General features: G+C 50.4%; 9 protein-coding genes across 9 annotated transcripts; 6 read left to right on the plus strand and 3 right to left on the minus strand.

Moving 5' to 3' along the window:
- Positions 1–274: 274 nt before the first annotated feature.
- Positions 275–933, plus strand: IAR55_001690 (uncharacterized protein; the record flags this gene model as incomplete). Its single annotated transcript, XM_066944814.1, has 3 exons — positions 275–360; positions 486–547; positions 707–933. The coding sequence occupies 3 exons, from the start codon at positions 275–277 to the stop codon at positions 931–933; spliced, it is 375 nt and encodes a 124-aa protein (XP_066804737.1).
- Positions 934–1,170: 237 nt separating this feature from the next.
- IAR55_001691 (uncharacterized protein) lies at positions 1,171–2,650 on the minus strand (the record flags this gene model as incomplete). The annotated part of the gene is made up of 7 exons (XM_066944815.1): positions 1,171–1,368; positions 1,456–1,713; positions 1,769–1,840; positions 1,898–2,029; positions 2,106–2,416; positions 2,479–2,527; positions 2,582–2,650. The coding sequence occupies 7 exons, from the start codon at positions 2,648–2,650 to the stop codon at positions 1,171–1,173; spliced, it is 1,089 nt and encodes a 362-aa protein (XP_066804738.1).
- A 678-nt stretch (positions 2,651–3,328) lies between these two features.
- Positions 3,329–4,585, plus strand: IAR55_001692 (uncharacterized protein; the record flags this gene model as incomplete). Its single annotated transcript, XM_066944816.1, has 5 exons — positions 3,329–3,425; positions 3,683–3,785; positions 3,891–3,969; positions 4,032–4,420; positions 4,504–4,585. 5 exons carry the CDS (start codon positions 3,329–3,331, stop codon positions 4,583–4,585), a joined length of 750 nt encoding a protein of 249 aa, XP_066804739.1.
- Positions 4,586–4,736: 151 nt separating this feature from the next.
- IAR55_001693 (uncharacterized protein) lies at positions 4,737–5,177 on the minus strand (the record flags this gene model as incomplete). Its single annotated transcript, XM_066944817.1, has 2 exons — positions 4,737–5,015; positions 5,130–5,177. The coding sequence occupies 2 exons, from the start codon at positions 5,175–5,177 to the stop codon at positions 4,737–4,739; spliced, it is 327 nt and encodes a 108-aa protein (XP_066804740.1).
- A 644-nt stretch (positions 5,178–5,821) lies between these two features.
- IAR55_001694 (uncharacterized protein) lies at positions 5,822–6,275 on the plus strand (the record flags this gene model as incomplete). The annotated part of the gene is made up of 3 exons (XM_066944818.1): positions 5,822–5,905; positions 6,018–6,164; positions 6,252–6,275. The coding sequence occupies 3 exons, from the start codon at positions 5,822–5,824 to the stop codon at positions 6,273–6,275; spliced, it is 255 nt and encodes an 84-aa protein (XP_066804741.1).
- Positions 6,276–6,767: 492 nt separating this feature from the next.
- On the plus strand, positions 6,768–7,202 carry IAR55_001695 (uncharacterized protein; the record flags this gene model as incomplete). The annotated part of the gene is made up of 3 exons (XM_066944819.1): positions 6,768–6,875; positions 6,972–7,121; positions 7,179–7,202. 3 exons carry the CDS (start codon positions 6,768–6,770, stop codon positions 7,200–7,202), a joined length of 282 nt encoding a protein of 93 aa, XP_066804742.1.
- A 396-nt stretch (positions 7,203–7,598) lies between these two features.
- Positions 7,599–11,050, plus strand: IAR55_001696 (uncharacterized protein; the record flags this gene model as incomplete). The annotated part of the gene is made up of 11 exons (XM_066944820.1): positions 7,599–8,454; positions 8,514–8,881; positions 8,963–9,136; positions 9,197–9,651; positions 9,711–9,875; positions 9,934–9,998; positions 10,066–10,349; positions 10,409–10,540; positions 10,608–10,622; positions 10,708–10,945; positions 11,019–11,050. 11 exons carry the CDS (start codon positions 7,599–7,601, stop codon positions 11,048–11,050), a joined length of 2,784 nt encoding a protein of 927 aa, XP_066804743.1.
- Positions 11,051–11,195: 145 nt separating this feature from the next.
- IAR55_001697 (uncharacterized protein) lies at positions 11,196–12,924 on the minus strand (the record flags this gene model as incomplete). Its single annotated transcript, XM_066944821.1, has 7 exons — positions 11,196–11,287; positions 11,362–11,746; positions 11,824–11,909; positions 11,980–12,151; positions 12,233–12,610; positions 12,723–12,805; positions 12,870–12,924. 7 exons carry the CDS (start codon positions 12,922–12,924, stop codon positions 11,196–11,198), a joined length of 1,251 nt encoding a protein of 416 aa, XP_066804744.1.
- Positions 12,925–13,367: 443 nt separating this feature from the next.
- On the plus strand, positions 13,368–14,722 carry IAR55_001698 (uncharacterized protein; the record flags this gene model as incomplete). The annotated part of the gene is made up of 3 exons (XM_066944822.1): positions 13,368–13,809; positions 13,872–13,893; positions 13,954–14,722. 3 exons carry the CDS (start codon positions 13,368–13,370, stop codon positions 14,720–14,722), a joined length of 1,233 nt encoding a protein of 410 aa, XP_066804745.1.
- Between the last annotated feature and the right edge of the window lie 179 nt (positions 14,723–14,901).

Genomic DNA, 14,901 nt, shown 5'->3' on the forward strand with positions numbered 1-14,901 from the left:
ATACGAACGATGGTCTGAGAGAACAATTAAGTAGAACGGAAAGAAACGAGAAATCAGCCGGGTGGAAAAGGCTTGGACGCGACCGCGAGGATGACAACGACGACAATTCAGACATTTCCATTCCGCTTTGTCTGTTTTCGTTCTGTCGCGTACTTACCATCTCTACTCAATACGAGCGTGAGCCATCACCTCACCCTGCCGAACAGCAGCATTACATCTTCCGCATCCATCTCAGTACGCCAGCCCCCACGAGACACAGCTACATCGGATCACAATGAGCAGTCAACCTCCTCCACCCGGACAACCATCCTACCCTCATCCTCCTCCCCCTGGTTTCAAACGTACTCTCTGGCGATGGTCGTGAGTCCAGTGCTCCTAATTAGAGAGTCCGGTGCCTTGCATCTCTCGAACCATGCCCCCTCCCTCGGGGTCCGGCCCTCTGCTTAGTGGATCTTGGAGACAGTCGCTGATGTTGCACTAATCAGAGTCATATTTGAGTCGACTTTCGCACTTTCGATGATGCAGCCCTGGGAGAAGGGTCTCATCTGTGAGTGAAAGGTCACTAATCACATTGCATGTCCATTTATCTACAGTGTCACAATGGCTGTGAAGCTTCAATATGGAGATCCCACCCATTCTTAGCCTACTTTCCTTTTTAAATTCTGACATCGCACGAACACACGTTAATACCGTGCACACCAACCAGGGTCAACATTAATCATCATCACCACCCTATTCTGGCTCTCCGTCTTCACCTACTATCCCGGGCACCTGGCCTATCTCTCTCGCCGATTCGCCTATTACGTCTTCGAAGATGAGAACGCGGATCTGAGGGCGATATTCCGAGAGTGGTTGAGGGATCAGATAAGGCAGTGTCTGGATGGGGTGAGGGGGTTGTTCGGGATGGCTGCAGGAGGTAGGGTCGAGTTGTGATCAAACAGGCGAGGTTGTGCTTGGGGCAATGCAAGGGGAGCGGAGACCTGGGAATGTGGTACGCGGCGAACTATCGTCATGAAACCGAGACAAATCGAAATGATGGACACGCTCAGTACTGAGATCATACTTATACATACACATATAATCAATGCAGGTAATGGACGAGATAAGATGTGATCGTCGAGCTGCTACATATGACATGGGACACCGCACGCGCGCACCGAACGACGCATACTAGAGCTTCGAGATCCCCACACCTGTAGCTGTCTGGGCTCCTTCATCTGCGGCCGTTCCAGCTGAGGTGCAGTCCTGAGCACCAGCAAACACTTGTGTCTCCGTCTCGCCAATTCTGGCGTGCACCCAATCTGAGATGGTTTTGGCCAAATTCGTAGGAACGGGTTCCAGCTCGTTATGCACCTCATGGTACATGCCCTGTAGCCTCTCAGTCAACATGCCAACCCTATTCCAGGACTCCCGAATGCAACGATGTGCTATTTAGTCGCAGGTGGAAACACTTACATCGATGATCTCAACCTTCTTATCTTTCGCTTTGACCTTCTCTCCAAACCTTACTGTGGCCTTTAGGTCGCAGATATTGTCTTCACCACCATGGTACAGCAATAAGGGTAGATCCTCTGGCCAGGCATCCCATCCCGCTGGGCTGTCCAGTGATGCCCCACCATTGAGCATATCGGCGACCCCTCGGAGTGATCCCACCTGCTCGCAGAATGGGTCGTCTACTACAGCTTTATAGATAGTCTCGTCGTGAGTAAGATGCTGTCATACATGTGGGTGAGTGATGGCTAGAATGAGCAACCAGGAGCGGACGTACGCTGTAATCCATTGGAGTGGGGATCAAGAACGAACCCAAACCAAGTCCAGCAACGAGCGTTCCAGCCTTGACCTACCAGATACGTTAGCTTATTTGAGGAATCATCGCCGTGAGCTTCGAAAAGCTGACCTGTATAGCTGGTGAAGGGTTGGTTTGTCTGATCAACGGTCCTCCTGAGATGACACCCGAAAGTAATTTGACAGTTTCTGATGATGGAGGGGCTCGCGGTCTAGTTGGAAAAGCCAAGACTTGTCCTCCTCCCTAAATTTTAAACCTGATTGTCAGTTTCTGATTATACACTCCATATGTCGACGGTCGTGTGCAAATGTGCACATACCATGCTGAAACCATGCAAGAACAACTTCTTCCCACCCAACTCCTTTGCCTTCAGGCTCTCTCGCTTGACGAACCATTCGATATCGCTGAACACTTTACCCCAGCCTCCAGTCCGTCTCTTTCCGTTCTTCTCAAGCTTGACGGTCTTGCCTTCCTTTTTCCACGCGACGACTTCGGAAGAAGTCGCCGTCAAAGGTGCTTGAGACGTTCGTCCGTGACCTCGTTGGTCGAAAGCGGTGATGTGGAGGGATGAAGGGGGAGAAGCGAGCGTAGTGAAAAATCTATCATATCGGGCGATGTGTTCGGCGAAGCCTGTACGATACACAGTGTCAGAGCGAGCAGCAGACGTGATTAGGCAGCTATGATCGACTGACCATGGACGAAGATAATGCATGCTTTGGGTTCTTCACCAGTCGGGAACCACTATGAGTGAGCGGTCAGCCAAGATGCCGTGCTGACAATGAGACGGTGGCATACCCTCTTGGTGTAGAATGGTGTATTCTCTGGGCCCAAGACCCATTCCTCTGTCGTGGTCACTGATGACATGTTTGACGTTGGTTGTTGTGCGTGATGATAGAAGTGAGGTTGATGGCGACAAGACAAGACAAACTACAAAAAGAGTTGGTGTCACACCCGGCTCTCTCTGCGCGATCCTACGACTGTCCTATCCTCTTGAAGCACCAATGTCAAACCAGCCAGACTGATCCGTTGCCGGCCTATCTGCCATTTCTAATGGTATTAAGAAATGTAGAACTGACTTGATTACCGAGTATTACAAAGAGTGCAACCATAAACGACAAAATCATGAGATTTCGGTGGGACTCGAACACTGGTGCTAGAGGAGACTAGATTTCGTAATGATGGAGCGCTGGAGAGAGGAGTCCCGTGAATGAAAATGAACACCTTCCCAAAAGCCATTACAGCGTGATAATCCGGCGTGCTGGTGGGGTCATATACCCGCGCGATATTGATGTCCATTACAATTGCGCTCTTCGCTCGTGCTTCGTTCGACGTGTAAGTTATCAGTCCACTTCACTCCCTTGATAGCGACTGGCTCTTCCCACCTATCGCTTACCTCGTCTGGTAATAGTTAATCGTCGTTCGTCCTCTACAAGAGAGGCTGGTAGCGATCTCGAACATCCTCGAGTGAAAGCCCCTCGACGTTCGTCAGCTCATCAACGAACGTCTCACCAACAAATTGCCGGTTTACCGCAACATCCCGCCATGCAGTCGCTGAACGCCCTCGGCAATCGTCAAATAGCGAGTCTGAATGCAGATCTCATACGGATGGAGGGAGGGGCAGGGGGTCCAGGAATACAAGGTGAGTTCGTTTGTGTATCTACACTTGCGGCTTTCGACTCTAGGTTGGGTGAGACGAGCGACGTGAAGCACTGTGCTATGTGAAGAAGCTGCATACCTTCGGTAGCTGGTAATCTTGAATCGGGTTGGCAAGCCCTCGCCTCCTTCAGTGATGACCTCTCCGTCTCAATGCATTGCTATATGTCCCCTGTGTCCGCAGCTGGCCTTGATACCGCACGCGTCAATTTGTTCAATGCTTATCTCTTACTCCTTTCACAGGCCAGATTACGACCACCCTGGGTGCACTATCCCGGTTGATTGATGACTATGACAGCATGGCTAGGAAAGAAATGGTCACAGCTGCGAGAGAAAAGGCCAATACGTGAGTCGAATCTCTCATAGTTCAAGCCATTCCCTAACCCCATGGTGTCCTGTCCTAAATGAGATTTAAATAAGCCTGACTCTGTCCTTATTTGCCATACGTTAGACGGGTAGGCAAGCTGAAGAACGAGCACAAGGAGCTGAAAGCCCGATTCGAACGAGCGAAGAACGAGGGGCACCTCAAAGTAGGTTGTCTGTCCTTCGTGTCTCAATCAGACGGTTCGACTGATACGTTTACAACTTCAAGGCCCGAAATGATCTCCTGTCCACATCATCTTCATCCGCCTATCCTTCATCACCAGGTCTCACCAACTCTTCCGTCCAACGTCGATCTTCTGCCTATCCCCAATCATCTTCGCTTGCCGAATCACCTTTCGCCTCTTCGTCAAATTCCAACAATCCGTTATTCCAACCGAATCACCCGCCTTCGAATCGAGAAGATTTCGCACTACGAGAACACAGTTTCTTACAAGAAAGTGAGAACTCGATAGATCAGTATATCGCGCAAGGGAGAGCAGTATTAGAGAATCTGGTAGAACAGAGAGGGATGTTGAAAGGTGCCAGGAGGAAGTTATTGGATACGGCAAATACACTGGGACTGAGTCGAGAGACCATAGGATGGGTTGAGAGAAGAACGTGAGTTTATCGTCTATCGCTATGCTGAGAACCAGCCATGCACTGAGTAAGAGCTCGACGCTGATGAGATGGGTTCCTCGCAGGAAACAAGACGCATGGATCTTTGGAGCCGGAGCAAGTTTCACCCTGTTCAGCTTTTGGGTGATCTGGCATTACTTGGGATGAACAGAGTATAATGGACAACTACAACATAGAATGAGGCTCGGTGTGATGACAATCATGATGATGACGAAGTTCATGAATCGTATTTGTATCAACCCTTGCATTTCTCGTAAATTATCATACCGACTTCAATCGTCCTCCAAATCGATGATCATCACTCATCTTCATTCTTTGTCCCCATCTTCCTCTTCTTAGGTGTTGCTGGCCCAGCCCTGCTACTAGACCCACTTTTACTTCCTTTCAACTTCTTCACTTCCTCATCCACCATCTGTTCCGCACCTGGGTACTGGCCACACAACTTCTTCAAGATCTGCATGACCTTCTTGTTGACTCGATCACCGCCATTGTCGGAAACTCCCTGCAGGTCCGGGATCTTGTACAGGTCGGATCGATTGGTGAGAATATTGACTACCATCCCTCGAATGAGAGCGGTCTGTGTGACAGGATAGCATCAGCTTCATCTCGGTGTACCTCTACTTCACTACGAATGGGTGTTTTTCCATGATCGTTCTCCTCAGCACGAAGAAACGGGATCCCTGATGCTCACGGTGTGCTCATCGTTCCATGCTTCTTTCTCGATTTTGGCGGCAGGCATGACGATACCGATATTGACTACTGTATGGCTCATGTCAGCTGTGGTACAATCGCACACTGCCACATGACAACAAGACATATCACCAAAAACGCTCACGGTCTGATTCACGATTAGGTCGAGGTTGAGGGGTACTTGTACTGTAGTGTATTCGTCGATCTTGCTGCACTCGTTAGGTGGAGAGAGATAAGAACAATGATGCGTAAATGGAGATCTGAGGCGAAATGAAGGTGAAACGCAATCTTCGCTTTGGTATCTGCTTCTGCTTTTATTGTGGCTGTACCTACTGTACTTAAGCGAAGCAAGATGCACCCCATGTGCATCGTCACGTTCGCGGTCGGCATGATGGGTCCCTGGTGCGCACGGGTCGTCATCACCGGAACTGGTAATGGTCTGTGTGCGCGTGTGTATCTTCTGTCCGGAGTGAAGCAGTGAAACCGAAGTGACCGAATGGGAAGCACCTTGGAAGGGCGGACTCTGACTTTCTGGTCCAGGTCTGGCTCTTCTCACTTGACAACTTCGTTCGAGCTCATCATCCTTATCGGCTTGGTAAGCGAACTGTAGCTACATATCCTATAAGGGTGGTCAAACACAGACCACAGACCTTTTCCTCAAACCATAACTTATAAGTTACAGCAGTTGCAAATATGCCCCCGAAACGACAGACCGACTCAGACTCTGATCGAGGATCAAGCGCAACTCCCAAGAAATCCCGTACTAGCAACGGTGAAGTGAGTCGTACCTCGCTATCACATCCAGCTCGTCGTTCCGAGCGAGTCGTTTCACCCCCTCTTCGTGAGACAAGAACTGGAAAAGCTGATACAATTTCTTTCGGAGGCGCAGAAGAAAAAATATACCTCGGAAGAAGAAAGGCGTTTCCTCGCTGCGCTGGATAAGATTGCGAAACAGCATTTATGGAATGAGTTGAAAGGAGATCCAGAATTGGGCAAGAGAGGAGCCAATGGAATCAGGTCACATTGGGATGCCATGGTGAGGATAACTATCATTGCACAGGTCTTCGTGGCAGTTTCATTAGTAAGTTGGGGTGTTGCTGACGAGACACTCGGGGACAAACAGTATCGAAAGTTGAAGAAAGGGTAATGACCTGGTCTGTGTCGAGCACCAGAGTCCTGAGGCTTCCTTGTAGAGAGAGAGAGATAGCATGTATGATCCTTTGATAGGACAGTTTGCAACAGGCAGGATGAGCGACTCGAGGCTTCTTTTCTCACCGCATTTGACAGTGTCCCACAACGTCGTACGTCGGACAGCTTCCTTGGACTGTGAAAGGCCAAGAAACCTGCAAGCATTGACATGACCGTCGGCGAGAAGCATTTTGTCCAGTGTCAGTGTGTCATACGCGCTCGGACCTTCTGTATGAAAACAAGGGACCTAGTCCAGCCGAGGCGAAACCCAACACACACAACCAGATACACAACTCAACGCTCATTGACAACGGTCATTCTCGTTTCTCATTCCATCAGCCCGGTTCCCCTCCTCTCTTTGGCCACGAACAGACAATCGTTCAGTGAGTAAGCGCTCAGTGTGCGCCACATCGCGATGCTGACAGCTCATCGTTAGATCCAGCAACTCAAGATGGCTCCTGTCAAACGCGAGCAAGACTCATACGATTCTGATATCGATTCCAAGCCTTCGACTCCAAAGACGAAGAAGAAGGTGAAATCGACCAACAGCAGTCCTGAGGTGAGTTTGTTGGCGGCGTGTTTCACTATCAGCCCAGACTTCTCCTTCATTGTTTTTGGTCATCGGATTCGCTGACGAGATCACGGCCAACACAAGGGCAAACGAATGTGGACCGAGGAGGAAGATGCCATCTTCATCGCTGCGATCGACAAGCTGGTCAAGAGCAGTCTTTGGAACGAAGTGAAAGATGATCCGATCCTTGGTCAGCGAGGAAGTCCGGGTATCAGAGCACACTGGATTGCTATGGTGCGTGATCGATCGGGTCTTTCGCATGACTTGAGGCTGATGCGATTGGTCATCCAGTGTAAGAAACTGAGCAGCAAGTGAGAACATCGAACGTCATTCCCACGAGATCATAAAAGACTGTAACATGTTATGCAAGAGATCAGCGATTACATCTGGCAGTACGTGTCACTCACGATCAAACGATTAGCTTACAGCGATAGGACAAAGTTCTTTCAACTGAAGGTTGCCCTTCCTTTGTCGATCCCTCAACCCTTTCCTTTTTGCATCATGAACTGTCTTGTACTGATCACTCGCGCCCGTACAGCTAATTCGCTGACCACCTCCCACGACGTTTCATCTGTGTCGACTGTCATCGACTGATGAGAACCAACTGTCACTGCCGATACACCACAATATCTCACACGTGACGCGGAGACCCACGGGATTCGGGTTCGCGCTTTCACTCGTTGGTTTCAACCCCTACTTACAGCTAACAAGATGTCAAAAGTGACTTTCGACCCAGACGACACTCTCATCTCGCCCGCAACACCATACGATAGCGGTACACCATCGACCGCGACAGGCATATCCGACGGAAGTCAAGAGGGGAGTTCCGGCGAAGATGTCCGATCAGAAGGGGACGATTTGACGGACGAAGAAGCAAGATCAGCTGAAAGCTATCGGTTAGGTTCAGAGGAGGCTGAAGTGGGGCTTGAAGATCGATATCGCTCCGAGGAGGACGATCAAAGCGGCTTGGAAGGGAGTCCAAGGTCTGGGTCTTCAAACACCCAGTCCGACTCTGAAAGCGAGGTCGATCCGAGCGAGGTGTCCGAAGGTGAAGGTGCAGGAATAGAAGATCAGACAGGGCCCGGATCAGAACCGTCTGGAAACAGGACGAGAGGTTCTGATCGCGAAGCTGGTAGACCGGCAGCAGACAAACCTTCCAATAGACCTGCAGCACACAAACCTTCCGAAAAAGATACTGCCGATATCGATTCTCGAAGCTCAGATGAGAATAAGGGTAGATCCATGGAGCCGACTCGGATGCAGCGTGATCGGCGAAATAAGGGGACGAAACAAGAGAGACTTTCGACCACGCCGCCTGACACCCCTTCGGTAGAAGAGGCTTCACAGAGTGGTCAGACTCGTGGAAAAGAAAGAAGTCAGCTTCTCAACTCCTCAGAGCGACATCGTCCAAGTGAGGAGGAAGCGCAAGCGGATCTGGAGGGGAGTGAGCAGATTGAGGGCAGGAGAAGAAGCTCTGATCTTGGTGATCCAGCAAATGAAGAGCCTTCGAGAAAGCTGAGAATACCAAGGACCTGGAAGCACGATATGGCTCGTCTAGCCGCTCTCTGTACGTGCACATCATGTTGATTGTTGTTGCTATGAGGATACTGACGAAAACATCACTAGACTTATTCCCAGTTCTCCTGGCCATTCCCGTATCACTCCTTCTTTCCCTTAACACCCTACTTCTCACTCCGCTCTACAATTCGATCCCTCTGACTCTCCACATCAGAGAACTTTACTTCTTCTACGCTCTACCGCCTTCTTTGCTATACTGCTATATCACGTTGCATCGCTGGCCACGCCAGATCGTATCAGCAAGGGTTTGCCTAAGTTTTGCAGCGCTGAGTGGCGATCTGGTAGCTGTTTTTGGGAGGAAGGTGGGGAGCGTCACCGGGACCTATGCAGGTCCGGAATGGGGTTCTTTGGGAGCGCGAGCAATGTTGGGAGTAGGTGCTGTGACCGCTTCCACAGCGTTTGCTCTGTTGTGCTTCGTAAGTCATATCCGAATCGCTGCGGTATATTTGGAGACTTGGGGGCTGCAATACTGACAAGAGAGCGTCTTTCCTTCGCAGGACTACATAATTCCGCTGAAGCTGGCTGAAAAACCCACAGAGGGCACTCGAAACTTCATTCTGATCTCTCTCCGATCAGCTGCCTATATTGTTCTCATATGGGGAGGAGAGCGGTTATGGAATGCCATTCTATCTAGTTCGCCATCGGTGATCACTCCAAACCCCGAAAAGAGCGTGGGTCGTCATCGAGTGACAGTCAGCACGGGACTGTCAGCTGATTGACCTACATTGCAGATCTTGTTCATATCGCTCCTTCTCACAATCCTATCCCTGCTGGTCCGACCTAGCACTTCTACCACCCCCTTCTCCACTCAAGTCAATACTTTCCTCACGTCCACTTTCCGGCCTTCACCACAAGCCCGTACAGCAATGGAGAAAATGACCAATACGCTTCTTCCCTCCCAAGCTTTCCCACTCATTCTCTTGCTTCGCCTCCCGCTGCTAGTCCTTGCTCTACGTCAACAAATCTTCCTCCGTCCGCCCACTTCGAGACCGTACGTTACGGCCCACGGCGAGCTGAGAATTTTGAGTTCCGAGCGAAGTCTGACAGGCCAAGTGGTTGTGGCGGAGAATCTGAAAGACGGGTACAGGTTCTTGAGATGCGATCATTCTATCTTAGGTGGGAGGTGGATTAGAGACGTACCTGATAAGAACGCAACAGATGGCAAGAGGACTGAGATGGGCGACTCGTAAGTGCTCTCGTTGCTTCCCCCACGGATGGAGATCCGCTCAAAATGACACCTGGCAGCATCTTCGCAACTTTCAATCTTCAAGAAGTGGCGGTTCTCGTTCACCGTTCGGACTGGAGTGACTCGCTAATCAACACATTGGCACTGACGACAGACTTGGAGGTTGGGCTGGAAGGAAGCGAAGATGAAGGGGCTTCAACAGCCCCAGATCGTGCACTCATAATGTGAGCTCCTTCACGTTAGCCAGGCTGGAAGCCAGCCTGACCATGCCCCGTTATGCAGTGGGCTAGGAGCAGGCATTGCTGCCTCTGCATTCTCTAAGCGGGGCATCTACGTGGATGTCGTCGGTAAGCGACTTTCTTCTTAACCTGTCTCCTGGCCAGTCGCTGATAAAGTGTCACTTTCGTTGCATAGAGATCGATCCGGTCGTCTACGTCGCCGCGCAGACTCACTTCGACCTCTCTTCCTATCCTCCTTTCGTATCCACCAACATCATAGACGGAGCATCTTTCATCTCCCAATTGGCCGCCATGAAACGTTCCAATACCACTTCCGAAGAACAACTGGACCTGATACCGAGGTGGGATTATGTTGTGCAAGATTGTTTCACAGGCGGGAAAGTCCCCGGTGAGATGTTCACGCGAGAGTTCTGGGAGGATTTAGGCGAATTGATGGTTGATGATGGTGTCATGGCAATGGTAAGGGTATTGATACAGGAAGCGAGAAGATGTCGCTAATTTGGTATGCCTTGCATCAGAACTTTGCTGGTATCATCAAGAGCAAAGCGTCAAGAGCGGTGTTGGTGACGCTGTTATCGGTCTTTGAACAATGTCGAGCGTTTGGAGATGGGTTCGAGCTCGCCCAAGGCCCTAACGATATGGTCAATATGGTCAGTGGGCGCTTCCATACAATTGAAGTGGACTGCTGATATAGTTGAGGCGCTGTTCATCATACAGGTGGTGTTCTGCACGGTAAGTGATCGTCCTAATACCAATTCATGACGAGATCAGAATCGACTTATTCGCACTGACGAACTCCCTATGCCGTGCTACGCAGAAATCCTACTCACCTCTACTGACTTTCCGACCACCAACATCGACCGACGTCCTGCGTTCGCCACTTCGATCTCACGTATATTCCACATTCCTCCCCCACGAGATCCAGCTGGATACCGTAGTCTCGGAAAAAGACTGGGAAGATCCAGAATTGATGTTGAAGAGAGGTGAAGCGGAAGATAAGTTGAATCAATGGCAAGTAGGCACAAGTCTAGCCACTTGGAGAGCGATGCAGAAGAGTGAGTGGCAGAAACAAGTCTGCTTTCTCAATGTCAGTCCGATGTCGGTGAGCTGATCGTAGGGTTGTCCCAGTCTTGACACCGGAAATGTGGTTGGCTTATTAACGTTATTTGCACGGACGTAGATACTGTACAACATAGAGGATAGACTATCTACACGATTCAACCTGAATTCGATGCGATGTGACTCAAAAGTGCTGCCTGTCTCAACGTGTCAAAGCGTTCGTGCGGCGTCCCGAATAATTCTTGATCAAATGTCCTCGTCTCGCCATACAAGTACGGAACAGATCCCACCACTCGCTTGATCCTCCTCGATGATCAGGCCGTCAAATCCCAGTAATCCTATAAACGCAATCAACACTTCTACCCCCTCTTTCGTTCCTCTTGCGAGTATCTCTACGAGAGACCATGCTCACTACTCGGTCCAACTCCAATGACACCTTCCAAACCGCCCTCAACCACTCTGTCCAACACCATCGCGTCAGGAGGATCGGTATCTTCTCTCTCCTCAAGATCCGAGACCGGTGTTCGTCGTCCATTCAAACCTGTATCTGTACCTGAATTGGCGCTTGCGGGAGATCCACCCTTCTTCTTTCCCTTCTTGCCATTCATTATGGCGGCCGAGTTCAGTGTCGACCGTGATGGAACAGTCAGCCGCACTTCGTCGATGTATTGTGACGGGGACTTGGAAGACAGATGAGAGCGGAAGGCGTGCGTGGTAGATGTCAGATCGAGAGAGCCGGATGGAGTGGGCAGTGTCCAAGGACATCGGGCGTAACGTTGGAATAGAGGTGTCCCGGGCTGAATTCGTTTTGAACGATCAGCAGTCAGATCCAAGTTGACTATAATGATGATTTATGAATTTAGGGGTAACGCACGATATTCGAATGGCACAAGATCTTCAAAACTACACCTTCCCCTGAAATGAGAAAGTCCAGACCGTACTGAAAGTAGTTCCAGAAGCCTGAACATTTGTCAGCTGGGCGGGCCAAGCGCCTTTTGGACGAGTGGTGGTCTCCCCGATCCAGACTCACATCCACCAGGCTGACTGTTGCCACCCCACATCCTCTCCAGTCGATCATCCTCTTTCCAGAATTTGCGCAGGGGTGGACCCAGGTCCAACAACAAGTCTTGGGACGTTGTTTCGCCAATGACAATTTCGAGGTTGTCTTCGCCAGAAAGGGTCAATATAACACCTTTGTTCGGCTAGTACAATGAGATTTTTGATTCGAGCATCAGCTCATTTCGTCACAAGACTGTGTGACCTTGATCAACTTCCAACCTCACCTGAACCAAACAAGACACCAATTTAGCTTCCTTCTCATCGCCATCTCTTGGAGTGATTGTCAAACTCTTGACCACATCTTCCCTCCCTCCGACTGAACCCGATGTGGTAGAAGATGTAGGCGAAAGATCAAAGCTTATCCCCGGGAACTCGAGCTTCTTTCCTGAGGTACTGGCAAATGTCGGACCCAATATCCTTCCTACTCTCGCTCTGGTCAAAGGTTGGCTGGGCGAAGAGAGAATCTGCGTCTCGTATGTCAAGGTGAGACCGGAAGAGGGGAGAGAGGGAAGTGTAATCAGGGTGAGTTGTTGGGATGCTGAGGGGGGAAAGTATAACGTGAGGTGGGGGAGATGGATCGTGGTTGCACTCTTGTGCGGTAGCTGCGAATGAAGACAAAGTAGTGAGAATATCAGCTGTGAGCAAGGACGGCAGTCTGACTGGAACCGAATATTGTAGGCATTTGGTTCCCAACCGCTGGTTATTCGTACGCACATCTGGATCCCATGACAGCTCGAATTTGGGATACTCGGTCTTTCGCGTCCGCAAAGTATCAAGGACGTGCCACAGAGTGTCACCTGTACGAAACGGGTGGTGTAGGTCAGCTATGGGTTCTTCTGCAGAAGAGAAAGGTCAACTCACCAAGCTGGAAGATACCGACGCTGGAACCGGGGACGATATTGTATGTCGGTGTCATCTCGCGAGACGCACAGACGGTGGGGGGGAGGGAGGGCGGCAAGCGATGAATGAGCAGTAGCGAGAGTCGAGCGCGTTCGTTGTACTCGGTGGTCAGATGGAGAGCGAAGGAGATTCTCGACTCGGGATGTGTCGTGCGGATGTTTCGGTCTGAGCTGTTGTCTTGTCCAGCAATGGTGGTGAATGATGATGATTCGAGGTGAAATCAAAACAATGTCCAGTTGCCGCCAGTGTAAGTTACCGTACGAGCACATTACGTCATAAACGCAGATCGCCTCCCCCCTCACCACTCCTTGTTCCTTCGAAACAGATCCAAAACAATACAATTCTCTCTCACTTCCATTATTCTTGTTTCACTCGTCCACACTGGTCCACATTAGCTTAGCGCCTACCTGTCCAACCTCTCAGATCCTGTACTGACCTCTACCTTCCTTGTACCCATTGATGACTTCCACTCCAGCACAACATGTCGTCCGGCCCAGCCCTAACACACCTACCACATCCAGATCCACAGCTGCCGAGTCTGATGCTATCTCATCTTCCTTAGCAGCTAGACGACGCAGATCCCTCGGATCAATCTTCGGCGACCACAAATCTGTCGAGCATCATTCCGATAGAAAGGGTAAGGACAAGCGCCGACCCTCCGCAACAGGAGATGATCAAGCGATCGGCGAAGTAGTGGACGAAGATGCGGAAGAGCGAGTGGGGGAAGAAGGGGAGCTAGTCGATGACGTGACAACAGCCGCTACGATCGATTTTGAAGCGTACACAAAGGCGATAGGCGATCCTGTGAAATTGGTCAAAGGAACTGGGACAGCAGGGCCAGGAGAAGAGGTAGATCTGGAACAAGTTGGGGGAGACTTGGCTCCTGAATACGTGTGGGACGGTGAGTGAAGACAGCGGACATCTTTTGGGATTTATGTCGCTGATCTTCCGTGTCGCCTTCAGTCTTGTTCGAGAACCAAAGAGGGTAAGCTGGGTGAGGACTACTTGTCAGAAGCACAGCTGACGAGGTCTGGTCTGTCTACAGTATCTACTTTGCTGGTACGGGTTACTTCTCTTCCAAAAGTTTATTGCCGGCCGATCCATCACCATTCACTCGACCGTCCGATCACCTGCCTTCTGCTTCGTCCTTCTCCATAACTCATCCATCTGGAGCGAAGCACGTCCAGCCCGCAGGCCATATTGAAGGATCTGCACAGCGACATCTCCACCACAGAAAGGGCAAGGGCAAGGGCAAGTCTCACAATACGCCGGGAAAGGGTGACGACAAGAGTAGAATGCCCGGTCGATCGAACAAGACTAGTTATACTTTGGAAACGTTTCAACCACCGTTACCTGATTGGGAGTACTTGACTCCCTGGATGATCAACATGCGAACGGGAACGGACGAGCTGGGATGGAGGTATAATGCCTGGTTCAAGAAGAAAGGCTGGTCGAGTCATGCTGGACCTGTGGGCTGGGGAGGTTGGGTCAGGAGGAGAGAATGGGTTAGACTAAGATACGTCGTTCCTCATTCCAAGATGAAGGAAGGAGATGGCATGGTGGATCTCAAGGAGAGAGAACATGTCGAAAGGAAAGCAAAAAGGTTAGAGGACGTGATGCACTCAGAGAAGAAGAACGAAAATATAGCGAGCGTGTTAACATCAATGGGAAGATATGGGGTGGATAGACAGCGGCTGGAGGTCTGGACCAAGTGGTTGGAAAAAGGACAAAAGGATAGCGAAGCTTGGAAGAGGTTGGAAGAGCTTTGTCATGATGAACGAGCGGTAGGTATTGAAGAACTTCGCTTGAAATAGCATGAGGCTAATGATAAAATGTGCTTCATCTAGCTCAACGATCTGAGACATCAATTTACCTATCCCAGCGCATCTTTCGGTCAATTTCTCTCCCTTCTCAACAGCCATGGATTGTCTCTGCCCACCTCGTTCGCCTCACCACCTTCGTCTCCCGCCCCGTCAACACCGTCGACGCCCTC

Source organism: Kwoniella newhampshirensis, chromosome 3 (assembly GCF_039105145.1).
Source record: "Kwoniella newhampshirensis strain CBS 13917 chromosome 3, whole genome shotgun sequence".
Lineage (NCBI taxonomy): Eukaryota > Fungi > Basidiomycota > Tremellomycetes > Tremellales > Cryptococcaceae > Kwoniella > Kwoniella newhampshirensis.